The sequence below is a fragment of the Pollicipes pollicipes genome, unplaced genomic scaffold, assembly GCF_011947565.3.
Source record: "Pollicipes pollicipes isolate AB1234 unplaced genomic scaffold, Ppol_2.1 Scaffold_3321;HRSCAF=3900_pilon_pilon_pilon, whole genome shotgun sequence".
Lineage (NCBI taxonomy): Eukaryota > Metazoa > Arthropoda > Thecostraca > Pollicipedomorpha > Pollicipedidae > Pollicipes > Pollicipes pollicipes.
The window spans coordinates 182251-209179 of NW_023596267.1; the positions used below are offsets into that span (position 1 = coordinate 182251).

At 52.0% G+C, this 26929-nt stretch overlaps 1 protein-coding gene across 1 annotated transcript; it reads left to right on the forward strand.

Annotated features, from left to right (window-relative positions):
• Positions 1 to 8783: 8783 nt before the first annotated feature.
• Positions 8784 to 26275, forward strand: LOC119091153 (protein Wnt-5b). Its single transcript, XM_037213815.1, has 8 exons — positions 8784 to 8827; positions 13702 to 13828; positions 14849 to 14978; positions 15900 to 16080; positions 19311 to 19422; positions 22023 to 22125; positions 24895 to 25062; positions 25626 to 26275. The coding sequence occupies exons 1-8, from the start codon at positions 8784 to 8786 to the stop codon at positions 25811 to 25813; spliced, it is 1053 nt and encodes a 350-aa protein (XP_037069710.1). The 3' UTR covers positions 25814 to 26275.
• Positions 26276 to 26929: the final 654 nt, after the last annotated feature.

The window sequence follows — 26929 nt, forward strand, 5'->3', positions numbered from 1 at the left end:
AGGCATGTCAAAGCTTCTAAATTCAGCGAAAACAGAGAAAAAAGCGAGAGGAAGGAAAGGAAGAGAGAGAGATGGAGGTGGTAAGGGGGGGCGAGGAGGTGAGGTTAGGAGGGAGGAAGGGAGGGAGAGAGAACAAAAGAATGAAGAAGAAGAAAGAAAGAAAGAGAGAGAGAGAGAGAGAAGAGGAAAGAGAGAGAGAGGAGAGAGAGAAGGAGAGAGAGAGAGAGAGAGGAGAGAGAGAGAGAGGAGAGAGAGAGAGAGAGAGAGAGAGAGAGAGAGAGAGTGTGTGTTGTGTTTGTGTGTGTGTGTGTGGTGTTTGTGTGTGTGTGTGGGTGTGTGTGTGTGTGTGTGTGTGTGTGTGTGTGTGTGTGTGTGTGTGTGTGTGTGTGTGTGTGTCTTAGCTCGGAGTGTTCACTTGTCAGTTTTGTCAGTTTTATAAACAGAGATCAACGGAAATACTGCGGTGTTTATCAAGTTTTCTTCATATCACATTTCACCAACCTTGCGATTTACGCTTCTATGCAGGTGCCGTTGTAGGATGTTCCCGTTCCCCTCCAAAAAGCCCCTTATAGAGTTAAAACCTTAAATGATATCGCAACGTAAAGAGTGAGTGACTGGCAGAAAAGACGCCGTATGAATCGTGAGGAGAGGCCAGATTTCTGAGCGTATCAATCAAAATGTAGACCGAAATCCCTTAGCCTGGATACAAAGGAGAATGGCAATATCATATTATATATGATCTTTAGGCCAGGTTATGATATTCTGCTACAATTTTGGCATCATAATCGATTTCAGTTTGCTCGCATTTATGGCTTCGATCCCAATATGCTTTAACTGGAAAGGTGGTCGACCTTAAAATACGCTGCTCTACTCGGGGTCGTGGTCGAAATCAAGCACAAGCGTGAGAAGTCTGATTCGTTGTTTACGTAATGAGACTAAGTTGAGTTCGAGTCAAAATTGTCGCTGCGGGTGCTTGAATGCACTAATTACGTTGTTTTCACGAGGTCCCTATTCTCCAATCGGCCTTGAATGGTGCATTGTTGGTTGATCTTTAATCAACTCGCATAGTTTTTTGATGCATTCGTGACCCCGGCATTTTATTATTTAGAAACCAAAGGATGGCTTAGATTGGGTAACCTATTTAGATCATTTAACAAGCTACGCTTAATGACCAAGTGACAACCACTACGGCCACGGACAAGCTTGGGCCATACTTCATGTCCGATTCAATGAAAGTGGTGTCACCCTCAACATTTGCTCATCATTTGTCAACGTTCAGAAGCGCATCTCAGGGGAAGAGTTACTTGGCATATCATGTGTAACCATTTCCACGGCTCTTTGCAGTGTTATTCGATCCTATTTAATCCCAGCAAATGAGGCTACCCTGGACTGAAATGGACCTGAAACAGGTTTTGTTCTCTTCATTAGGACGCTGACAACATCGAACCAGGGGCCGCGTTCAAATTAGATAAAACAAGATAATAAATGTTGAGGATAGGGCTCAATTACCCAAAGCCGAGTGATACATCTACAGCAAGTTCACCGCCGACTCGAGGCTCAATTCTCGCCGGCCTCCTCCTGCCCGCTAAAAGCCGGCGGTGTAGAGCTTCGCCAGTTACTAATTAACGTTCACAGGCATGCCTGCTTCCGAGGAACGTGTGGCCGAACCAGACGCTAAAGACGCTGCACGGGTTTTGCAAAAGACAACGGCGCGTCGTGTTCGTCGGCGGCGATTAGGCAACAGCTCATTAGAGGGGCGGCCGGCGCAGGTGCGGCGAGCAGCAGCGCAGCTCGCCTGCCAAGCCTTCAGACGGCCCGGTCGGCGCGGGCGCTGGTGCGTGCGACCAGCACGACAGCCGACGGCTCTTCGGGGTCGGCTCACGCGCGGCACGTGCTCGGGCGCGGCCTTCGGGGCGCGCCGGCTGGAGCAGGCCCCGTGATTGCATCATCTGCGCCAGATTTCGTGTTTGCCGTCTGGTGTTAAGTTAGGTGTTATGTATTCGGTGCAATGGTGATCGACCTCAACGCGCGCGCCAGCTGATGCGATAGAGTGGAGTTTGGTCTGGGCCGTATTCACCAAATAAGGTACGTTCGGATCACACATCGATGAAATATTTCGGTAACGGCAAAATGGCTGACAAGATTGCGTTCATATTGTATACCACGCTAGTGCGCCTCATCGAACACAAAGTGTGGTAGCTTTTCACTTTGACCGGAGCATTTTACAAAACATCATGCATTCCTGCTGTGCACGATGTTTTGTAGAAGTCTAGCAAACTGGCGTATATCGGCTTGTGATACACTATCTTAACCGCCCCCTTCCATCACCGTCGTCATCCCAGATGCAAGCTTTTTCCAGCTGTTTGGTTCGAACTGGGAGGAATTCACTCATCTGCATACACGTTCAGCGGGTATGGAGGCACAGAGCAGAGGGTGCGTTCAATCAGATGACAGATGTCGGCACTTTGGGATCAGTGGAGTGCGCTATTCAACTTCACTTTATATGCAGCAAGCCGGTGAGACACAAAGAAGACGTAATACTAAAAATAGATTTGTACAGCGTCAGATGGCCGCAGGGAGAACGGAATGCAGAACACGATTTGGTTTTAAACCTACTCCTGAATACCGGGTGCACGGGCATTACGCTCTCATCCATGACGCGGCTCCATCCTCGTCAAAACTAGAATGTTGTGGCCTGGCTCGTTCAATGCACCAGTAAAGATCTATGGCGGAAAGGCCCAACCATCTCTTATCTCGTGTTTGCTCAAGCCCATTGATATCAAAACAGAGCTAAGCGGGTGCACGCTGCTGATGTTGGCAGGCGGCCAGGAGATGCGGCGGCGCCGCGCGGGCCTCCGACGCGCCGAGTGAGACGCGTCTGCAACCGGAGCCGGCCGCCGGTGTCGCTCCGTTTATCTGTTGACCGCCCCGGCATGCGCGGTTCGTGGGGTCTTCGGGCGGGCCGTGTCGGCTGCCGCGGCCGATGATCGCCATCTGGCGTTGAGCGATTGTAGCGGGAGGCTCAGCAGCGCTGCCTGCTACAGAGGCGCCACCTCCGATGGACGGAGACCCCTTGGAAGCGGCGATTTCAGCCGGCGAGAGCGAAATGGCTCGCTAGTAGATGGTGCCGCCAATGTTGGATGATTTGTGCGTGATTTGAGAACCACTACATCTCACTCACCCAGACGGGCTCAGTATGACCGTGGAGCATGGGAGAGCCGGCGACAAAAGGGCCAGTGGGGAGGCTGCAGGACGGCGGGAAATCACCACTCTTTCCCAGTTAATGCGGTTGGTGCCTGGTAACACTGGTGCCGCCGTCGTGTTGTCTGTTGAGCGGCGCCTCTCGCTCTGGCGATGTGGCGGTCAGGCGGCACCGCTGGCTCCCGCCTGACCGCAGCGCGCTGTTGAACACGACCCCTGGCGCGTGAGGACCTGAACCCACGCCCTCGATACGTGCTGCTGGGCTAGTGCAGGTCAGGCCGTAGGAGCTCTCGGCTGCCAGGGACCAGGGACACCAGAGATCGCCGGGCTCCCTCAGCGGGACACGGTCCGGCCGGGCCGGGCTACCTCAGCAGGACACGGTCCAGCCGGGGCCGGGCTACCTCAGCGGGGCACGGTCCATCTGGGCCGGGCTACCCCAGCGGGACATGGTCCGGCGGAGCCGGGCTCCCCCAGCGGGACACGGTCCGGCCGGGCCGGGCTCCCACAGCGGACACGGTCCGGCGGAGCCGGGCTCCCTCAGCGGGACACGGTCCGGCGGAGCCGGGCTCCCCCAGCGGGACACGGTCCGGCGGAGCCGGGCTCCCCCAGCGGGACACGGTCCGGCCGGGCCGGGCTCCCACAGCGGGACACGGTCCGGCGGAGCCGGGCTCCCCCAGCGGGACACGGTCCGGCGGAGCCGGGCTCCCCCAGCGGGACACGGTCCGGCCGGGCCGGGCTCCCTCAACGGGACACGGTCCAGCCGGGCCGGCTGGTCGGGGACGCGAGCGAGAGGCGGGGAAAGCAGGACTGCCTGAGAGCTGCAAGCAACGGACAGACGCGGTCACGGTACCTGACAGGGTTTGCAGACGGCGAACCCGGCTAGCACTCGGCTCTGCTAGACCCTCATGCTCAGGTCCAACTCTTAGGCTCGTCACGCAATGAGTAACCCATTGATTGGACCTGATTGAATGGGAATAGCTCCAAATGAAAAATGTGATGATTGGATTGCATTACATTATCAGATGGGCATGCATGAGCTGGAGCTGACTGAATGTGAATCCATACAGCGTGAGCTGGTACGTGACCAATTGATATGCACTTTGCCGGGGCGGATTTAGCGGCGTCAAATAAGTCAGGGCTGGGCTTGGATTTTGTGGAGGAGGTGAAATGGTGAATGTACTGGATTGAAGTTCATCGTATTGGTGGATTGAGTAGGACTGCATCCTTAAGATCTACCCCTTACTCTGCCACTGCCCTCCTTATTGGCGCATGACTGCAGGATGCAGGCATACGACAGACGCAGCTGAAATGTTGGGACCACGTCACACGCACGCACGCACGCACGCACACACACACACACACACACACACACACACACACACACACACACACACACGCACACACACACACACACACACACACACACACACACACACACACACACACACACACACACACGCACACACCGAGCGACGGTGTGCCGTAGCGCGCGTGCACAGACAGGGGGCTGGGTGTCGGCTTCGGCGACGCATTGTGACGCACCAGGGCGGGACATTAGGCCGGGTTACTTTTCCCAATGTCGGAAAATGACGCCGGACTTCGGTATATGGATGGACAGGTTTCAGTACTGGACACAATAATATTGTCACGCACCTGCACAGAAACTGGAGCAAGACCTGTCTATAATCTGGTGTCTTAAAGGCTCGTGCTGATCGAAATCGAGCTGTGCCCGTTGGAAGACGGTGACCTGACGCTGAAAACACATGGGCTGGGGGACATCCTGTATTTCAGACACGGCCAGCTGGTGTATGGCAAAGGCGAGTTGCGATGCCGACACTCGTCCTGGGCTGTTTGATTGACGGCCAGGGACGCCGACACGCGTGGCCTGTCCGCAAGCCAACGGTTCAACAACCGCTCCCCGTTGCGAGGGCAATGCCGATTGACCGCAGAAGCGGTGTGTACCAAAACCATCCTCGGACCGCGTTCGCATGTGGATGCACCGGCGCTACGCATCCAGGTCAGAATGGTCAGTGCCAACGCTCCCTGGACCCTCTGGGTCTGCACTGATTTCTCCCCATTCATCGCGGTGCCGGTAACTACAGGGTATTAGGCGCTTTCAATTACGGCGCACCGCGTCGGGCACATTACGCTGTCCGCGGCGAGTAGCGGGCGGTGGGGTGATGAATATGGCGGTGATGCCGGGGCCGGCCGGAGCAGAGCGGGCCAGCGTGCCTCTTATGCACCCACTTCCGAACCCGGACACAGACGGCACCCTCTCACTCACTCCCCGGCGTTCTCTGCCTGCTGGTGAATGCGTCTGGTATGCAGGTGTGCCATTGCCACAGCCCGTCATTGGTGTGCGTTGTGAATTATTGGTTCTCACGCGCAGCGTGATGACAACGCTGCCATTTCGTCGCACTCCCGCGGCTGACTGCTAAACCCTCTGATGCGACACGGTCCTGCGATCACTCCTCATAGCCCTGCAGAGGTGTCGCGCCTCCACCAGGCGCCTGACACCGACCGATGTGTTTACAGCTCTCCCCCCGTCGCCTGCCACGAGTCATCGCACCGGATTGTGTGGAGCAATGGATCGGATGCCCCGGGCACCCCGTGAAATGGCGTGTCCTGCCCATTATCGGCGATCTCATCCCTTCACTGGGCCCACGCCCAAGCCGCATACAAATCCGGTGTCGGCGTGCCTGTGCCGCCGATCCCGCGCAGAAGACGGATGGCCGGTCTGAGGGGTGTCTTCCCTGGCGCCGGCCAGAGCGGCGGCGAGAGCAGGGCGGCTGCGAAGGACGCGGCGGGGCGGGGCGGGCCAGAGGTGTTCGTGATCGGGCGTTCTCCGATCGTGGATTATGAGACGAAGGGACACTGGGTAACTCCTGCAAACGACATCTATTACAGACTGACATAGGACGTGGGAGGACTGGTTTGGTACTCCAACGCAGCTACCGTCACCGAAAGTCGCAGGCACAAGACAAAAACACGATCTAGAAAGAACGTCAGTCCTTGAGCTTGCCCACTTGAGAAAGCAAAATTTTGTCTGTTTGATTGCAAAATGTGTGGTAATCTAGCGTGGCAATAGCTTTTTAACATGCTTTGCTTGTTGGGTTGAGGGGTGCTTGCGTTCAGCAGTGCCCGGTGTGATCGGACTAGACGTGGCTCCTGGCCGTGCCTATGCTGCTGTATGGATCCGTTGGCTGCAAATTTCTGACAGACATGTGCCCAAATCCCAGAAATAAATCCCGATATCGCATTCTTGATTCCTAGGTCGTGGATCTTCCGGAATTCAGGATTCATTGCACAAATCAGCCCGATAGGATCTTCTGGGATCAAGGATGCGGCGTGATTCGGGCCCCCTTTCCTTTTGAATTCAGGCACGTGTCTGATCTGACCCGCTGCACAGGATGAGCTCCACATCCGATGTGGTCCGACTTATTCGCAGGATAGGAAGCAGCAACACCTGATGCGATTCAGAGAGATCCGAAATGGGAATGAAAAGACTGCCTCGAAGTTTACGTGATGTAGCGTGGTCGCGGTGCGGTTGAGAAGAAGAGTTTAAAAAAGAGCCAGAGCGAAAACGAATGGGTTATAAAAAGAAGTTGAGAATTAAGAGAGAAGTCACTTTGAAGGTGGCAAGTGTGGAGCCATCGCACAATTCTTGCCCTAACTTGTTCACTCGTAGTGCAGTTATCCTTTACGTGCCCTTTAAAGCAAGGCATACCGAAAATTGATACCCAATTCCCGGTTACTGAATTCGGAGAGGATGTTTCTTTCACGCGAGAATGAGCCCTAATGCAGACGGATGAGCCGCACGGTCCACCATTACCCTGAATGTTGCAGCATGTGTTGGTGTCGGGGCCGCCTGATCCGGGCTGGCGTTCGGGGATACGCCACTCAGTGCTATCGGGTAACGGCAGTTGGACCGTTTTCACCAGGCCCGTTGGGAAAGCCTCCGCCGCCTCGATGGAGGGCAGACCGCGGCGCTCTGCCGTCCGTGCCGAGCAGAGTGGAGCCACTATTGGCCCAGCTGCGGCCCGTGCGTGTCCACCGTCTGCCGCCGCTGCCGAGCCGCCACTCGGCCACGATCGCGCACGTGACGCGGACAGCGTCCAATGACCTTCGAGTGTGTCTCGCTTCAGGAGCGAGGCATTACAGATGTGCGCGTTTTGTCTCCTGATACTATTCAGAATTAGTTGTAGAGACGTCACTGAGTGAAAGTAAATCCCAGCACACACTGATGATAAAGGAATACACGACATGCTTGCGCACTCATGCGCATAAGATCGTTAATTATTCAGTGCGACGTTTCCTTAAACGATCCGTGAAAGGATCGCAGTATTTGATGAGAAGAAGGAAGGCTGTAGACCATTGTCCGATAAAACAATTCCGTCAGCATATACAGACATTGCCGCGAGATTTTCGCGTTGCGCCCCCACCATCTCTGAATCCCAATTTATCGAGATTTTACCGGGAGCTGGCAGCTCATGCCGCAGGGGAGGGTTCTGCGGCATTCCTGCCGGCGGGGCCTGGTGGAGGCGGCAGCAGTGCGGGGGTGCGGACAGGCCCGTCCTGTGTCCGGACCTTAGCTGCGCCGGGTGTCGACGCTCGCACTGGGCGGGCGCGTTGTCACGTCGGACCGGCGGGGAGGCTCCCCGACAAGCGCGGCGAGCTCGTGCAGAGCGGGGCCGACAGGGGTCCGCCTGTGAACGCGAACCTTCGCCGTGATGGATCGGACCAGGACATCATAAAGAGCCCACTGAGCCAGCCACATGCCGCTGCTATTCCAAGCGGACGCTGGACTGGGGAGAGAAGGATGCCGTTGCACCTGGCTGCCGGAGAGGGCAGGACAGTCCTAACTATGGAAAATCGGAGCACATCGTCTAGTACTAAACTTAACTAAGGACGTTAGTGAAGTGCGTCATTTAGTCAGCATTTCCCGTCCCGCGCCTGCAAACATGTCGACATGTGTTACACTGACTGCGGGCCTGCTCCACGCGTACTTTGCGCCGAAGAAAAATGATTTCGGACTCAAACCGACATTCAAAAATGGAAGAAGGAAGATAGTGAGCCAACCAAAGCTTTTGTACGCCACCCTTACGCGCTACCTGAACAGCATGATTTTTTAAGTAGAAAAGGAGGAGTAAAACAAAGATCATTTGTAATTTTTTTAGGAAAAAATGTCTGAACTTTAGATTTAATTTCAGTCGTGAAAGATCAGAAGTTGGCTCAGCGCCTTGAAATCCTTCGCATATCGGAGCGTGGTACGTCGCTTGAAGTCTTGGTGGACTACATAAAAGCATGCGATGGAATGCAAAGGCATGCAGGCAGTGACGCACTCACATACCACCCCCCCCCTCGTGGCACATGCCCCTCCGTTATGAAATTTATTGCATGCATTAATACGTGTGAGAATAAAAATCAAAGGAAGACGCATCACAGGAATCGGGTTTCGCAATTCCAGACCAAAATAAGCGACAGTGAAAGTTCCTGTTTTGTGGTTGTAACTAATCGCACGAAAACGTCCAGCACCTGTCAGGACATGCGCAGTTTGTAGAAGAAAGCCTAGCCTCTTCGCAATGAAGAACCACGGTGTTAAGAAGGTAAACAATAGATACACGCAGTGAGTGAATGCAACTGATGAAGAAACCTTCCTCGAATAAATAAAAGACAAAATACAGAAAAAACTAAGCCAGAAAATACCGAATAGTCGAACATTAAAAAATGTAGGGCATCGAAAAGTTGCTTAGTAGATATGCGGATCTGCAGCAATAAAGCGATACTTAAAGTCGACGTAGGAGCCGATGTGGCTGATATAAGGTGCTGAGTACTAACGCTTCATGCCGGGTGAGTGATGCGTCCTGGTACAATGCAGGAGGAAATATGGCACCTCTTGGTTTCTTCGAAACAATTACAAGGAAGAATGCATCAGTGTGCAAATGAACATTTGTGTAATACCCAAGCTAAAACAAAAAAGCAAAGTCCTAATGCGTTAGGCTAGAGGCAGAGAAGCTGGGCCCAGCCCATTCCCTCCACTCCGCTGATGTATGAATGTGTTTGGCTGGTGTGCTGGAATAGTAAGCCTGTGAGGCTGCAGCTGAAAAAGGAAGTACAGCCATAAGAGCGACCGCAGCAGGAACTGTGCTGATCCCGCCCCACAGTGCTGTAAAAGAGACGCCATATTACGTGAAGGGACAAGATGTTATCGCCTGGATGACATCACATAGATGGCGGTGCACGCCCATGGTGACAGCGGTAAAACCGAGAAAAAAAACCAAGACCACCCGATGCCTGTGAGAACGCAATCCTCCCTTCGGGAGAACTGCAGCCATCCAGTGTTCGAGGAGTTTTTTCGTCCAGTTTTCGTGAGCGAAGCATTATCCGAACTGAATGCGTCAGCAGGCTGCCATCAAATTGAAATAACCACAGAAGGCCAGAATGTGACGTCTTCCATAACGCAACTGGGTCGAGACGTGTCAAAGAGATTACCTGGATCAATTGTCTGGATCCCAAGGCGGAGGATCCAGGATCCCATAGAGTAATATGGTTGACAGATCATGGGATAGGATTCTGCAATCTTTGTGGCGGCTCCAGGTACATGCCTGGCTGGTGGAATGCAATGTTGCTCCAGAAAGATACCATTTCAAGGTTGCAGAACTTCTACAATAAATATAATGTGTGGCTATATACATGAATAAAATGGAAGTACAAAGACGCCACACAAACAGACATGACGAACGGCTGTGAAAAGTTCTAGCCAAGCTCAAGTGCGCAACATCGAGAAAGTTCAGCATCAATTCAGACAGGACTCGGTGAAGTCAATTGGCCACGTCGTAACCGAGGAGAACTCCGGGTTCCAGACCAGACAATGCCTGGAGTCCAAGTCCTCAAAACGCAAAAGAACCAAACTGACCTGCAGCCAGTCCTAGGCGTGACCAGCTGATCCCAGGAACACTATCATATCAGATCAGAACGTTACTGATCCCAGGAGCACAAACAGTCCTGGCACCTTTGAATGACTTGGCGAGATACAACAGTTGGTGCTGTGACTCAAAACCGAAAGAAGCGCTCAGAAAGACATAGAAGCTCATCGCCAATGTACCTGTTTATAAACACTTTTACCGCAACTAGCCCGCATTGGTGTCAGTTCAGGGTAGCTACTCTGGTCTCGAAGCAATCTTGCCACAGTGCCACGGCTTTAGCTGCAAGCCAATGGCCTTCAGCTCAAGATGCTGAATGAAACAGAGCGGCGCTAAGTGCAAGTAGAAAATGGTTGTTTGGCGGCCGTTTGGGCATGTGAAAATGTAATCCATAAGTGTGCGGCCTTCAGTCCTCCCGCTTACAGGCGGCCCGCAAACCGCAATGCCCGCTGATGAAAGGCAAGGACCTGCACAGACACCGCTTCGAAGTGAACGGCATCCGGCTGTGGCAGACTTTCTGTCGTGCCACTTAATGGACTCAGCTAGAGGCGAGCTGGGTTTACGTCCCAGAAGCTGTGGTTGCACACGTGCATGCAGTTGTCCCCATGGTACTGGAGCCGCAGAGGCTGATAAGAGAATGAAACGCAAAAAGAAGACCCTTTATTGTAATTGCTCGTTGAGTACCCAAAACGTGACTGGCCAGACTCACCAGAAGAAGAATTGGGAGCATGCAACCAGAGTAGAGCAGGGCTCATTATCACATACAACCTTCTTCTCACCATAATCATGGCGAAAATACAATTGATCATCCCCAATCGGCGGCATGATCAACACAGTAGCCTGGGGGCATGCAAAATCTGTGCCAAGCAGTCCCGCGCTGTCCATCCATATGGAGAAGAGAACATGCCCATGCCAGTTATGCCAGAAGCACAGTCGAGCTTAGCGAGCTGGGTAATGTGGGTCACCGCGACGCCCCTGACGGAAGCTGAGTCACGTGGACCATCTGGACTCTCATGACAGAAACTAGGCGCAGACCCATGTGGGCACATTGAAAAAACCGAGCTTGGCACTAGACGGTTTCTGCAGCCGTTGGACTTAACTTGTCCAAATAAACCGAACAACAAGAGAAGAAGTCATCGAACAAATGGCAGCACTCGGTAACACTAAGAACATCAGAAGAAATGCGCTCTGATAGCGGTCGACAGTCTACGAGCGCAGAGCTCCGCCGCCCCGCTACTGACTGGCACTCCAGCCATGCCCCACCAGTCCCGCACTGCCCCAGAGGAAACGGAAATCCAGAACGAGCGTTGTCAAAGAGAAGAGAACGCTTCTTGAACAGGATCCACGGCTGACTCTGATGGACTATCGGTCAGATTCCTTGAGGTGATCGGATGCAGCACAGTCCCTGCCAACACCAGATCCTGAGAATTTAGTAAGACCAGGACTGCCGGTAGAAAATAATTGGTCTAACCCATACCAAGCGGTCGGTTGAGCCGGTGGAAGAACATATATAATCACCAGGGCAAGGCGTCACTTACAGAGTGCCAAGGCCGATCAGTCCACCGCCATCGCCACCACCGTCAGTGGCAGCAGCGCGAGCAGTGCCAGGACTGGCGCCAGCACCAGCCACAGTGCCTGCAACAACGGCAACAGGGCACGCGTTGGGCCGGTCACAGGAGCTGAAGGTGGTGAAGGTCACAAGAGCTGAAGGTCACAAGAACTGGAAGTGGACGGGGTTCTCCGTCCCCTGATCCCTCTCAGTATCCGTCTGGATTGGTATTTCGCTCGTACTTTGTTTAAAACACTTAACTTAAATCCTTAAACAGTGCATGGTAAGTGTATTTCAAGCAAGTGTTAACAGCTTTGCAAATGCATTGTTTTGAAAACGAGTGTATTTGATTTTATGAATTTTCGGGTACAGCCCAATATCGCGAAGGAAAAAATAAGAAAACACACCACCAAGACACTCCAGGGTAAACGACACAAATGCTTTAATATCAGCACGCGACCAGCCATGCACCGGGACTCAGTTTAGACAAGCTCATACAAAAAGAGAACACATGAGCGATTTGACAACGGTCAGAAACTACAGCTTACAAGATAGGTCATAACGTTGCGTTTTTGTCCAAGAAAGGTTTCAGTTCGCAAACGTAATGTGATCCACAAATTTTCTAGTGAGATTAGTCCTTGATTTCTACAAAATCCGAGTGCAAAGAGGGATTTTATCAGACTGGCATTTGTTAGTCATCGTATAAAGTGATAAAATGGTCACCTACAGGGGCTTCAGCAGTTTTGTTTTTGGTAGCAGTTCTGTGATAGTGAGCTAATCTCGTATATTTCCTTTTTTGTATACGTTCGCCTAAGCTTTGATATTTTCTGAAGAGTTCGTTGCGTATGGATATTGAGGCATTGTGCGAGTTGTACTTTGGTGTGTCTTGGTGGTGTTCTTTTTTCGGGGCTTTAGATGCGCTCATGCACCGTGCCCGAAAGTTTGTTTAGTAGATACACCCTAACTGTTTCAAAACACCCCATTTTGAGGGGAAGCGCTTGGCTTCATGACCAAATGATTCAGATTCATTACATTTGCACTGTGCTAAACAAACTTAAAGCATATTTCATTAACATGTAAACGTCACACTTACGTGTCGTGTAAAAATGTTAACTTTGGTCACTTTGACGACGAATCAACCGTCGACTTTATCTTTTCGCGCCCCTTGGCCTTGATGTGTGATGCAGTTTTGCCTCGCCATTGTACGGAACATTGCTGACCATGCGAGATCGTAATTATGGCATTTTGTGGGTTAAGCTTTCACAATTATGCTGTTTTTCACTTTCGGTGGTGTTGCGGGCTGTAAGGAAGGAGAAGGGGATGTAAAGAAGACGTCTGATATGAAGGCCTTCATTACCAAAGGAATGAATGATACTTTTTTAGGACTGAAATAACGAAGGTGTTCACGCAAACGCTGGCCACATGCAATCACATCAAATCATCGAGTCAAATCATCACATGATTCTTAAGGATTTTCATACGATTTGAAGTGATTATTATCGCATTGATAGCGCCATTGGGGAGGCTGTGGTCGCATCGTCTTCCGTTTAGCGAAATCGGTTGGCCTCTGTTTGTTTAAAATAATCAAACTTTCCACACCAATTTTGGTATCATTGCAACATTTGCACACTTCCCAAACTTGTCTTTTTATATTTTTATTATTATTTTATCATGTGTTGCAGGGATAATTTTGCGATTGGAGTTTTTATAACGATGTTGAAAGGACACTGACACCACAATTTCAGTAGAGCCAGATCAATTAAAAGGATTTTTCCGAAAGGTTTGGACGTACCAGGCTTATGCTACGTCTGCGCTGTAAATACTTATGCTGCGGCTGCCCTGCCTCAGGCTGGCTGTCTTAAACAGGAGCCAACGGACGACCAAAGACGAGCCACGTAAGCGGGGTCTCTTGGCCGTGGCCCACATGCCTACCACGAATCGGTCTGTGGCCGACACTTCACTAATTGAGCAACAGTGAATAAGTACGGTATGCCTTGTTTACTTAACACATGTCACCGTTTGTTCCAGGAACCTCGGGATGCAAGGTCTGGACGTTTGGAGGAACCCGCAGATCTACATGGTGGGGACGTCCCCTCTGTGCGGCCAAATACGGGGCCTCAGTCCGGGGCAGAGGAAGCTGTGCCAGCTCCGTCAGGTCAGTAGATACAGGGCCTCAGTCCGGAGCAGAGGAAGCTGTGCCAGTTCCGTCAGGTCAGTAGATACAGGGCCTCAATCCGGAGCAGAGGAAGCTGTGCCAGCTCCATCAGTCAGCCCATACAAATTTTTCCCTAATGATAATGAAAACATGATTCGCTGATAAACTGACGCGCTGGTGAAATAGTTGTGAACGCTGGTTGCCATCTTCACACGCTCGCTATGGGTCGTGCAATTGTTAGCAGAATGCTCCGCTGCAATTATTCTATAATAAGCGCAAAACCCCCAAAATTCCTTTCGGATTTGGGTGTACCAAAACCTTTGTCTGGCGCACACAGACTCGTGACGTTTCCTCCAAGCTTTTATAACGGCTCCCCCGTGGGGAAAATGCCATTTTTATGACCTTTTGCTGTTCCGGAACCTTGGTGACCCATGCTGAGGCTAGGGCTTGGCATACAAATTGCAACAGGAATTGAGAGCGTCTGGAAAAAGAAAGGCATCGTAAGAATTAGGAGCAGTCATGCTACTTGGTAAGTCCAATCCATCGTCTAGACTCCGTCATTGGCAGAAGAGAAGGCAGAGTCGCTCACAATTGTTCAATTGGTTGCATTAATTAAAATCTAACACACGCAGGGCATCTCCAGTCTTCGAGTTGGACAAGGTAACTGTAAAACCGAACGCGTGTGCCGCCAATTCCTCATGTCTATTAAAGCTACCGGTCTGAGCCGTACCCACTCGAAGTCGAGTCACTACTGCAGGAACGCCTACTGGCAATCACAAGCCGCTATCAGAACCACGACTGCTGCTGAATCACTGAGCTGGAGCCGGACCTGATACCGGCAGCTTTGGCTCCAGCTCAGTCACGTCAGCCGGCTACCATTGCCCCCCCCCCCCTCTCTCTCTCTGTTGGTAGCCACTTTGTCACGGCTGGTCAGCCGGCTGCCACTGCTCCCCTGCCGGAGCCGGGGTGGAGGGTGGGGGCGGCCGACTGAGTGTGCCGGGGGCGCGCCCCTGCCCGCAGGACCACATGCGGAGCGTGGGCCGCGGCGCCCGGGCAGGCATCGCCGAGTGTCAGCACCAGTTCAGCAGCAGCCGCTGGAACTGCTCCACCGTCGACGACTCGTCCGTCTTCGGACCCGTCCTGCAGATCCGTGAGTGGAAGTCTCTGCGGGGCGGCGCGTCGACCCATGCCCGCCCGTGTCGCTCTTCCCCTGTCCAGCCCAGTTGTCCGGCATGAACTTGTGAGACACGTATTTTAGCGCCCTGTGTAGAACTGACAAAACCGTTTTCCGTTGGATCAAGTCATTCCAAGTGATTGAATGATCTGAAAACACCTGTGAATTTCTCCTGGGGCTGTTGTTAGCCCACTTGATACCCTTGGCTTGTCCTAGCATCTGTCGTGCCAAAGGCAAAATGGTATGTGTCGTATCTTGGACGAACAAGCTTAGCTCGGTGTACGATCGGGTCGGAAACAAATGACACCTTTATGTTTATGATACGTAACTTGATGTGATGTATTGTAGCTTGAAATGGAATTCGCGACCATACCACTTTAAGTACAAAAGATACGATCGTTTGTGTCACACAGCCCTGTCCATATGAATGAGTATTAATAGGCATATATGACATGCGCTTCTCTTCTCTGTGGCAGTTGACTCTACCTCTGGCGTCGTTCTTGGAGGCAGCGTTCGCGCACTCGATCACAGCCGCCGGTGTGGTGACCTGATCTGATCTGACCTGATCTCCGGCAGCGTCCCGGGCGGTGGTCGCGCACTCGATCACAGCCGCCGGTGTGGTGACCTGATCTGACCTGACCTGATCTCCGGCAGCGTCCCGGGAGGCGGCGTTCGCGCACTCGATCACAGCCGCCGGTGTGGTGACCTGATCTGACCTGACCTGATCTCCGGCAGCGTCCCGGGAGGCGGCGTTCGCGCACTCGATCGCAGCCGCCGGTGTGGTGACCTGACCTGACCTGACCTGATCTCCGGCAGCGTCCCGGGAGGCGGCGTTCGCGCACTCGATCGCAGCCGCCGGTGTGGTGACCTGACCTAATCTGACCTGATCTCCGGCAGCGTCCCGGGAGGCGGCGTTCGCGCACTCGATCGCAGCCGCCGGTGTGGTGATGTCGGTGTCACGCGCCTGTCGGGACGGCCAGCTGGCCTCCTGCGGCTGCTCCCGGTCAGCACGACCGGCTGACCTTGACCCCGACTGGACCTGGGGTGGCTGCGGCGACAACATCCGATACGGATACAGGTCAGTCCGCGCTGCGCACTCTGACTGACTGTGTCTGACTGATATCGGATTGCGTTCATCAGTTTAGGAGAAGAGCAGCTGTGTACAAGATCGACTTTTCTGCAGTTTGTGTGATGCTCATTACCTGTATCAAAGGAATCATTTGAGCTTTATTAGCAGTTTGACTGGATTGGACACTGCCCAGAAAACGGCGGATTATTCATCACTAGGCACGAAAAGCTACAAGCAAAGACACTTCAACTACAAACGTTGCTCTTGGCGTTCGGTGACCTACAAGGGAGTTGGCAACACACGTTGCCAACTGCATGTTGTTGCGACCACTACATCGTTCCGATCATTGCGGATGAAGCCGCAGGCCAGTTATGTCGTACTTGAACTTTAAGAACATGTTCAACTTGAGTGGCTTTGCCACGCCCAATTTCCATGCGTTCCAGAAGACGATACTTTTGTAACCACTGATGCAGATGTATGCAGTTTTCAGAAACAAGCTTATCGCCTTAAACGTTGTGCCTCATAAATTGCTACGCATTCGCAGTGTACGCGGTTCGGGTGAGACGAGGCAAAACGCGGGTTGAGGCTGGGTTCAGATCTCGACGAGTTGGCGCCGTGCCAACACGAAACTAGCATATTGTTATCTGGAGGAAGATACTAATTACTAATAAACTAGTTTACCAGGGAGAAAAAGGACACTCGCGTAGACAACAGTGTGAGTCAATGTGTGCATACGATTACGCGCTCTCGTGCGTAGACCACAGATGCACCCGTTTTGGGGACGTTTTAAGGACGTGTGTCAGGTTTGAGCATAAGAAGACGGCAAAGCAACTCTTGCTGTGCATGCTAAAGTATCGGTCCAGCTCGCTGACGGATTTCAGAGCCGTCCTGTATCGCCGCTTCGCCAGCGACCGACCGGAAACCGATCAGTGTCATTGTCTCGTGAACCTGACTCCAATATAAGACATGGTGGCCTAAATAGATACAAATTGAGCCATGAAAACCGTACAAACTATGCACAGTTTGTTTCCATCAATAAACCCAAGCAAATATTTACATCTTTGCGATATTTTGCTTTGGTCTTGACTGCAAAAATCTGAATTACTGAGAGCTGTATTCTGTCTTCGTCTACAATTGCCGAGGCTGTTGTATTATGTTTTCTCCATATTTGTCTTGTCTTCGATTACAATTACCGAGGTTGGGCAAGTTCACAGCCAGACAAATTTCAAGCAAGTAAATTGTAAACTGCATGAAACATTGTAATGGCATTATGGCATTATGCATTGTAATGAATTTTTCATGTAACTGCAACGAGGTAATATCTCATCACCAAATTTTGAAGAAGTATCAGTAACGCTGCAGCATCCGTCCCACCTCCTTTTCCGCGGTGTCAGGGCATACACAAGCGAGGAGCTTCCCGAATGTTTGCCCTTTGTCATGCTAGGTAAAATAGGTGTTTGTGCTGAAAGTCTTTGAGATGTTGAATAATTCCTGGTCAAAAGTTATATTGACATCTTTTCGGTTACCGCGTTAATGCCGCGTATAAACTTACAAGCACAAATGCGTGGAATGACATGTGTGCCATTAACATGTTAAGATGTTAATGTGTGATATGTTATGGTATGCTATTATGGATGAACCCGTGTGTACCCGTGTGCCGCCAATCGTCGCTGTCTCTCATAGCTACCGTCTTGAACCGAGCCCACTCGAAGTCGAGTCACTTCTGGACGGACGCCTACTGGCAATCACAAGCCGCTATCGGGGCCACGACTGCTGCCGAGTCACTGAGCTGGGGCCGAACCTGCCGGCAGCCACTGTGTCAGGGCTGGTCGGCCAGCAGCCACTGCTCCCCTGCTGGCGGCCACTATGTCAGGGCTGGTTCAGCCGGCTGCCACTGTTCCCCTGCTGGCAGCTTCTGTGTCACGGCTGGTCAGCCGGCTGCCATTGCCCACCGCCTTAGCCAGGGTGGGGGGTGGGGCGCAGACTGAGCTACCCAGCGTCTTTTGTTGATTGCTCGGCGTTCATATTTCGCAACAACTCACAAGTGCATTCTGCTGATAAATAGCTTCGTTAATCCTTGGCAAAAACGTTTAATGGCGATTTGGTCACAATCAAACACAAATAAGCGATTGGAGGACGCCGAGCAGTTGGCGCATACCACAGACAGCGTCTCACAGCGCGACACGGTGACCTGACCTCGGACGTGACACGGCAGTCCCGTACCCACTCAGGTGTCGCTCATTGCTCTCCTGCGGGGCATTCCTGAATGATCTCTCCACGGCCGGGCAGGGGAAATAGGCCTGACAGGATCTTCCTCAACTTTCCTTTGTTGACTCCCAACGTCAAGTGAAGTTACCTAATTTGTAATGCATTTTTCAGCCGGTGAAGCCATCTCACCGGACGTTTATTCTGCTGGTTCAGCGTTTTTTTTTCTTCTCATTTGACATCACTAATGCATCGTTGGCAACGACAGCCAATGGTAGAGTGGAGCCCCGAGCACGCCGCGAAGCCGTAGCGATGACGTCACTGGTCCCGATCTTATCGCTCATCTTAGTATGCGCGCTTGCATGCGTGCCGCGGCAGGCGAAGCAGAATGCGCGTGCAACGGCCGCGAATGCCAATGTTTTAAAGGACTTCAGTATGTGTGCCGCTCGTGTTTGCTATTCCAGTGTCGCTGCTTGAGTATGTCGTTGCGGCTGTCCAGAACTGGTTTGATGTGAGCCGCAATGAAAAGGCGATGTTAATGTGACACGCATATCATGTAGGTAGCTGATAACCGGAACAGGCTTGGAATTCGATCTTGATAGGGGATGCATTGGTATGCGTGTGCGATAGGGCATGGCCGTTACGATTCCTTTGCGAATCGACTAGGTCCTTTAATCCACGTCTGGATGAGAGTAAAGATGTGTACGTTGTGAAATGCGCAACATAGCCCTGGAACAGTTTCCGGAAATGTAACTAGGCTCGCTGTGTCTGTTTGTACAAGCGCTGGTACAAAGAAGTCATTCGTGTGCGCTGTGCCTACTACATCTGCGATCGTAAAACCATGATTATAACTGCCACAGAGCCGCGCAACTAAGAACACTCTTGTTTTTTTCTCGGGATGCATTGCTATGGGATATCCGCCAACACCGCAGAACATGTCTCCGAACGATTCCCATGCCTCTGCGGCGGCTCAGGCATACCTAAGCCCCAACGCACATCGAACTGATCCCGCCTCTCTGTCACTGCGCCGCCAGGTTCACCAAGGGTTTCGTCGACATCCGCGAGCGCGAGCGTCAGCGCGGGGCCGGCTCGCTGCGGCGGGGCCGCGCCCTCATGAACCTGCACAACAACGAGGCCGGCCGGCGCGTGAGTGCCGATCGGCCCGGCGGCAGCCGGGGCGCCCGGGAGCGTGCCGCCCTCGGTGGCGTGGGTGGTGCGGCTGGTGCCGGCGTGTCGTCTTCTGGCTGCTTGACGTTATAGCTGCAGCCCGTCCCCCGACTGAGGAAGGGTTGTGCGTGGGGCAGTCGCGTCATGGTGATCCCTTGATTGTGGCATCTATGTTTGCTCGCCGTTACAGGAAATGAGCCACACTTGAGATATAAATTGAACTGCAGGTGTATGCATCTAAGTAAGCAGACTTCTGCTTGGACTGCATGTTCAGCCTTATCAAGTTGTTACTTATCAATAACTTATGTTTTCCGGTCAAAATTACTGTTTGTACGGCATTCTTCCATCGGACTCTTGATCAGTCATTACCACGCTTGGCCACCTCCAAACGTGCAAATTTGAACGTAAATAGTTATGTTTATAACCTTCAACATCTTTTTATGCTTCAGATATCGTCACACCTAAACCGTTTGAAATGAATGAATGCAACTGACTTTGAATTATGTCTTTAAAAATGATGATATATCTCAGATGTTTGGATGCAGAAAATAGACTTTGCGTAGCACCAACAACTCTTCCGCAGCCGAGCACGCTCGAGTGCATGTCCGTGCCGATCTTCCATGGAATAACCCAGCGGCCTCTTGCCGTCGTAAGGGCGTATGCGGCCGTGCATCCTTCTGAGAAACGCACGCAAGGATGTACTTAATCATACGTTTTCATTTCAAACGCCACAAATCACATCCTGTCATGCCAGCTGCTCCCCGATCGACTCTAGCCAGGAGGAAGTCACTGGCACGCTCTGAATGATTAACGGCGAGTACAACGGGCAGCGATCCGCTTTTTGCGGGCATTCTCGGGAGTGGTCATTCGGCCTCAACGATGTCGGCGATCGCGAATGCCGCAGGTGCGCCGGGTTCGTGTTCAGCAGCATTAATAAGGCATAGCCTTGCCGATGCTCATTCAGAGGTGCTGCTATAGAGCCTCGTGCATCTCGTCGACCCAATCCAGATAGCGGTGGCCGTTAGTAAAAAGCCCAAGCGGATGACTTCACTCCGTCTATGCACGTTATGCGGATGCACGTTGTCCCGAGTCAGAAGTCAGGTCACGTGTTCCGGGTCAGACGCCAAGTTGCAGTTCCGGGTCAGGTGTCAGGGAAGACAGGTGTTGAAAGAGCAGGAAACTTATCGCGCTTTGCCTGGTCTCACGCTCTCATGCTTTTAGTGCTGCCATAGCCAGTTTACGACGGTCTCTGGGCTTGGTATGCCTGGTGTATTTATATTTTTACTACCGGATATTCCGCCAGTCGTAAAATCTCTCAATCAGTGCGGTAATGGTGCGATAATGTGTCCAGATGCTATCGCGCCAATAAAGTGATTAGATGGGAATGGATGTTGTGTTTTCTGAACATAATCGCAATGTTTATGCTCCTCGTATTGTCTAGCTCATCGTTTAAGGAGTTGTAAACGTGAGAACCCAACGATGGACGTGTGTTTAGTATGCCTCTTATCTTCATGCTTCTGGGTAAGTGGCTCGGGTTCTAATCCCAATAAATGCATAAAAACACATGGGGGTGTAGTTTCGCAAAATGAGTTGGGAGCTCAACAGCGAAAAATTACCCAACCTGCCCCCAGAATATGCCAAAAAACAGTTCTCAACATGGGTTTTGCCCACTTTCTTCCCAAAGTTAGGGGGATGCTAAAGCTCAAGTTGCGGGACAGGGGGCTGAACCCCCCCCCCCCTGACTGAATAGGAAACTGCGCCCCTAAAAGCATGCAATCGGAAGCTGTATAGACCATTTTGTTTTCCGCGTGTGTACATGGCACTAGGCATGTTGTTCTTGGAGGCGTTGTCACCCATCGTCGCTCCTTGTACAGGATCGGAGAATGTGCGCGGCTTAAGCCGGGGCAGTGGGCGAGGAAACAGATGTTGATGGAAATTAGCTGGGGCTTTCATAAAGTAATGCCGCTCGGAACTCCGGTTTACACGAGAACAAACGTGGTAAGAAATGGGTTTAGCCCCAACGTACCGAGAGTTTCGCATTCAAATTTACGAGGCCGTGTGCTTCACATTCCCTCATAGGCTCAGTGCGCTTCGGAAGACTGCAGCCATGAGAGCGGCATGTACTCGTTTATATTGGCGCGAGTCTGAGCGTGTGTTTGTGGGGCAGTGGTATCATTGTGTCTGCTGTTTTTTATTCATTCTGGAAGTGAAAAATGCCTTAAAGCAGCTTAAAATCACTCAAGAACAAAGACTACACTCCATCATGATCTGGGATGGAAAAACGTGACCTGCAAGCATCCCATATCAAATAAAACGACCACTTGCTTGGGGACATCTAACTTATGCCATTAACCTTCCATAAGGATTATGTCCTTTTCCAAGAGGATTAAGTTGTGTTTCACTCGCCAGGATGGAAAAAGCCAACTAGGGATCATCTCTACCAGCCAGGCGCATAAATAACCAGGATCACGCAATCCTACTATGACATGGGCCACACATGTTTGACCACAGGCAATGAGCGCTGTAGCTTGCTCGGAATTTCCAGCGGAACTCATTCCTTCACCGTGTATCATCTGCAGGCGGTCATCAACCTGACGAAGGTCAACTGCAAGTGTCACGGCGTATCGGGCTCCTGCTCCACCGTGACCTGCTGGCAGCGGCTGCCCGCCTTCAGAGAAGTCGGTGAGTGTGACCGGAGCGGAGGAAACATTGTCACGCGCGCGGCTCTGGGGACCTCTGACCTCTGGGTCAGGTGGGCTTGACAGGTCATGTTCTCGGAGGCTTTGCGTCGGTTTGTCATTGTTCGACGCTGGCGTTTCGTAGGAATTCCAGCTACAACACCCTGCCCCGAGCGGACTGGACTCTGGTGTCTGTCATGAGAGGTTGAAATTCAGTCTGCTCGTTTGGGATGTACCAACGTCCACTTCGCTTCGCTGGTAGATCAGGGTGAGCTAAAGTACTATGAGAGCGAGAGTCCGGCCTTGTCGGAAGGGGGAGGGGCAGTCGGCGTTCTGTTTCGCCCTAGGGAGAGGTCGCGTCACGTGCACTTTATTAAGGGGTCCGCGAGCAAGCGGAACACGACCTTACATACCCCAAATCGGACTTCACCGCGGAGTTGGCCTACTTATCAAAGCTGAGGGGCTTAGTTAGGAGGTGAGTGTAAAGCCTCTCCCTGAGGGCTTGGGGCCTGCAGCCCTGCCTTTGGTGGGGAGCGCCTCAGAAAGCAACATCAGCGCATATACGGGACGTCTCGTGAAAAGGTACCACGTTTCTTTCTCACCTGCGCAAAACGTAACACATATTTTGCACGTCACGTGAAGTTGATACGAGAAAATAGATGTGAAAATTTGTCCGCGTTCGGCCGCCAGATATTCTGTGATAGCTATCTGGAATGTTAAAAAATCCTGGAATGACGTTCGCCACCGCCAACACAAGAAAATCGCTCCAGAGAAATAGCCACGCTGAGGGAGAACTACGGATTAGCCCGTACGGAGATTTCTGCGGCATGTCCTGGATTTACACGGAACAAAAAAAAAAAACGTTCTCAGCTATCTCCAGGCAAAAAATACCATACTGACTACGAGAAAACTTAAAAATCCTTATTCAGCCAGCTTGGTTTCAAAGAGGGCGATATTCACGTTGACAGGTAAGCTTTTAGCTGGCTTTGACTGGAGGTCGTGTTATCTCCAAGAAGACGGCGATTCCCTGGCCTGCGCGCTGCTTCGATTCAACACCCCCAAATTTTTCCTTTGTGGGTATCTGAAGGACCAAGTCCACCAAAAGCCGCCCACAGGCCTTAAAAATCTGAAGCCGCAAGTCCGAGCGACGCATGAGTGGATCCAGTCCGACACGTGCACCCCGGCGGTGATGCAGGTCTTGCAATCGTGAGACAGGTCCTGTGACGAACTGAGCTCAGTGAAGCGCATGTGGGACGAAGGGGAGGGGGGGGGGCAGTTGAAATGCACGCTGTAGTTTGGTATGTATGCACTGGCCGTGGCGCTTGTTACGGTGAAAATTACCTTAACGCCGTTTTGTTCCAACTTGGTTCAGTGTTTCATGTCGAAAATTTCCGGAGCTATTAACCTTCAAGGTGGGACACCTTTCGGATATCAAGGCCTAAATCTCCGCTCTCAACCTTTTCTCAGCCTTTCGAACCTTCGCGTTAAACATTTAATTTTGTCTGGTAAATCATATATGATATGCATATATTCAGTCGACATTGCAGCTATCATAAGCATACGCTTTTACCTTGACTTCGTTTTAGAGATACTTTTTTAGAGTCAGGCAACGCGAATTTTGAAACTTTTTGTTAAAAATTTTGCAACTTACTGTTAGTCAGCCTTACAAACATTAGAAAAAGAACACGACAACCCTTGGCATGCAAAAACTCTTCACCACAGTACTATCATTGGAAAACCATGTCAATACAAGTCGCAGATAGGAGAGAGCTGAGCGGCTGGGCAGCAGTCTTCACCGGCCAGTATGCTGCTCCATTTAACACAAAAGTTGTTCATGACTTTGAATGTTCATGGTTGGGTGGCTTTCTCTAATACCCCAAGGAGGGAAAGCCAACCATGGTCATGACAAGAGGCCAGTACTCTGGTGTTTGCTGTAACGGTTTAACGCATTATGCATCGTCTGTGTTTCCTGGAGGTGATTTTTAGGAGCACCTCCTGAAAATGCATGGTTAAACGTCTTAATAGGGTTGTTATTATCATGTCAGTGCAACTTGCGCCACGAAGCCAAAAATCTGTGTTTGGGCGTTGCCATTCATATGTGAGAGCGGCATGCCTTAGTTGTTTTTGTCATCATTTGGGCTGTTTTTATGATCGTGTTGAACACCTCGTCAGCCTTGTAGTATATCACGCGTTGCATTCGGTCATCGCTGTTGAGACTAGTGACGTTGCTTTTATGATTTTGCGAAGGATCCCTTAATCGATTTATATGCAGATGACGTTTGGTTTTTGCAGTGGAGTTTGATGGTGCTCGCTCATTTCTGTTGCAGACTCCTTTCAATTAAGTCGCAAAGGGTGTCACGGCTCTCATTATCCACATTTCGGTTAGGGTACACGCCATTAACCAGAAGTTGTTATCATTCCAGTGTAATTCTGGGACATCCCATAAAGAACAGTTGCAATCTGCGCGTCTGGCAAAGGCCCCAAATACACCGCGGTATATTTTTATCAATGAGCATGCATGAGCAGCCACCTTCATGAGCAACCTGCACCACTCCTTCCACGTAGTACTCTTCCCACCGTAAATATGGCATTCTATGGGTGTTTTCAAGCCCGGGGGCGTGAAACACAACGCTGACCACACGCGGTCAGTCAATGCCGGACAGCACGCCGGCCTCCTGAGCCTTCAAAGGCCTTCTGGCACTTGGCCGTCCAGAAGGGCGACCGATGCTGGGCGTGACATGCTGATTCAAGCCGATGTCGACTGTGTCATCAGGTGACACGCTGAAGGACAAGTACGACGGAGCGACGGAGGTCAAGGTCAGTCGCCGCGGCCGGCTGCGCGTCAAAAACCGCCGGTACAGGAGGCCGACCGCCAACGATCTGGTTTACATCCAGGAGAGTCCGGACTACTGCAGGAGGAACGAAGCGCTCGGATCGTCTGGTCAGTGGTGACCTCTGCAGGAGGTTCAGACACGTCGCGAGACAGGGCACTTGTGCTCTGATGCCGAGGCGCGCTTTTTAGATTTGCTCGGAAGCTTATTGTATGGGTGGATTTCTGGGATTTGAGATCACGTTAAGTAGTGCCTGTCAAGATGCTTGTTGCGTGAGCCCTGACACCTACCATCCGATAGTTTAGTTCCAGGTCAACGACAGGATTTGGTGGCAAAGGTTTAACGCGTCGCAATGCACGGCGCGGCCGTCCTGCTCTCTGACGTTGCTTGACCTTTAGTGCGGCCCCCATCACCGGCCGCAAGCCATGTCTGTCAAGGGCGACGCCGAGTCATGAAAAGCATTTCGACGAAATTAGTTATTTTGACCCTCGGCATTGCCAGCAGACAATGGACATCTGGGGAATTTTCGACCGTGAAACCAGTCGGAATTTCCTGTAGCAATCGCTGTTTTGTGACAGCCGCAAGGCCATCACGTCGGTTTTGTCATTTATGTGCTCGCCTTTTGCAAGCCATGCGGGGAGAATAGCTGTCCATGCAACTCACCGTTCCGCAGGAACAACTGGTCGCGCGTGTGAGCGAACTTCAAAAGGCACCGACGGCTGCGGACTGCTCTGTTGTGGCCGGGGCTACAACACCCAGCGCATCACCGTCAATGAACGCTGCCAGTGCAAGTTCGTCTGGTGCTGCAAGGTTCAGTGCCAAACATGTGTCCGGCAAAAGACGGTGCACACGTGCAAATGAACACCTACGAGCCTGTGCACAATGTGGGTTCAAACCCGACCGCAGTTTAGATGAAACGTTGCGGTAAATGTTGGCATGAAGGATGTTACCAACTTTTTAAGATGCACCCACTTGACCCCTGGATGTGAACAAGTGAGCTGCGCTTGTACCTGGTGACCACATGACCTGACTGGGAAGCTGGCGCGCAGATCTGAGCCAGGCGACACATGGGCATGGTTGATACTGGACTTGGACATGCACTAACGTGCTTTCCGTATGTTGCGCGTGCAACTTCTGCACACCGACCGAGCCCATCCCGATGCCTGTCGTGTTTATTGGCGTTCGGCTGGCATGTGTTGTTCAAGAGGCCTGTTGATTTGTCATCAGGTCCGATCCGGTTCACCCGTTGTGTGACGGCTGCTGTTGTGCTGCCGCGTGCCGGCGTGTCGCAAATACATCCATCTTTGAACTCAGATGGAACGACGACCTGTTTCTTGTTCCCAACACTAGGATCAATCATCAGCCTGATCCAGGCGGCTTCGCCCCAGTTGTGAGAGAGATTCTATTAAGTGTCGCTGGTACGCATTTTGCCATCCGTTGTTTGCCATCTGCTTTTGTTGTTTTGCTTTGGGATTCAATTCAATTCAATGCGTTCACTGCACATGCACCTTCAACGGTAAATCAAGCACAAGCAATCAAAAGAACTAAAAGCCCACCCATTCCACGTGGGTTATTTGTATTCTGCATTCTACCTGAAATTACCGGAGGTCCCTACAACACACGAGCTGAACTCACGAAGCGCGCGGCACATGCCTAAGCCGGCATCTCGACATAACTGCACCCGCTCCGACAGCGCGGACACGGCACTGGACCCTGAGCGTCGGCCCGCCGGCCGTACCGACTCAGCCGGGGCCAGTCCGGCCTGCGCCGGCGGCCTCTCCGGCGAGATGCGGTGCCGGCCGGCCGGTGGCCGCGGGCCGTGCGTGCAGCACTGCCGATAGTATCGCCCGATAATTAATCAGCCGGTCGGCAGCCGTGGCCTGGACCGGCAGCGGCTGTCTGCAACGGTGATCTGCCCGCGCCGAGCTGCCCGAGCAGCGGCGCGCTGCCCGCTGAACAGGGCAGCCGCCGCACAGC